General features: G+C 59.4%; 1 protein-coding gene across 1 annotated transcript in view; it reads left to right on the top strand.

Annotated features, from left to right (window-relative positions):
* The window catches only part of Npffr1 (neuropeptide FF receptor 1), a 35,445-nt gene extending 34,874 nt beyond the window's left edge, over positions 1–571 (top strand). Inside the window, exon 7 of the mRNA XM_013017062.1 lies at positions 5–571. Within this exon, the coding sequence (XP_012872516.1) occupies positions 5–517 (513 nt within the window). The 3' untranslated portion in view covers positions 518–571. The remainder of the gene's footprint in view (positions 1–4) is intronic.
* Positions 572–895: the final 324 nt, after the last annotated feature.

The following is an 895-nucleotide window of genomic DNA, read 5'->3' as shown; positions in this document are numbered from 1 at the left end:
CGAGGGAGGGCGCGCGGCGCGCCGCAAGGCCCGGGTGGTGCACATGCTGGTCATGGTGGCGCTGTTCTTCTCGCTGTCCTGGCTGCCGCTGTGGACGTTGCTGCTGCTCATCGACTACGCGGAGCTCAGCGAGCCGCAGCTGCACTTCATGTCGGTGTACGCCTTCCCCCTGGCTCACTGGCTGGCCTTCTTCCACAGCAGCGCCAACCCCATCATCTACGGCTACTTCAACGAGAACTTCCGCCGCGGCTTCCAGGCCGCCTTCCGGGCCCAGCTCTGCCCGGCACAGTGGGGCAGCCATCATCATCAGCAGGCCTACACCGAGCGGCCTGGAGGGTTCCTGCGCAGGCGGGTCCTGGTGGATGTGCAGCCCAGCGACTCTGGCCTGCCATCCGAATCCGGGCCCAGCAGTGGGGGTCCTAAGTTGAGCCGTCTCCCTCTGCGCAATGGGCGAGTGGCCCACCATCAGGACGTGCCCCGGAAAGGACCGCTCACCATCCCAGCCTGGAACATCTGAGAAGATCCAGGGCTGGTACAGGCCGGCCTGTGGCTCCCAGTGTGTAGGAGAGCGTGCTCGGGTGCCTCCTGCTCAAAACCAAGGCAGTGTCCAGCTGTTGACGATGGCGTCTTTGCTGCCACACCCTCAGATAGCGGCAACGAAGGAGAGAGAGCGCTAACTATCCTCCAGCCATTTGTGTTTTCAACCGAACAACCCTCATCTTTTTTGGTGCAGTCCTGGGGCTTGAACTCGGGGCCTGGGCTCTGTCCATGAGCTTCTTTTGCTCAAGGCTAGCGTTCTAGCCCTTGAGCTACAGCTCTACTTGTGTTTTTTGTTGTTGTTGTTTTGTTTTGTTTTGTTTTTTGTTTTTTTTTTTAGTAGTTTATTGGAGGTAAG

The sequence above is a fragment of the Dipodomys ordii genome, unplaced genomic scaffold (assembly GCF_000151885.1).
Source record: "Dipodomys ordii isolate 6190 unplaced genomic scaffold, Dord_2.0 Scaffold34, whole genome shotgun sequence".
NCBI lineage: Eukaryota > Metazoa > Chordata > Mammalia > Rodentia > Heteromyidae > Dipodomys > Dipodomys ordii.
Note: the sequence above shows the minus strand (reverse complement) of the source record. Positions and strands in the feature narration are given on the sequence as shown.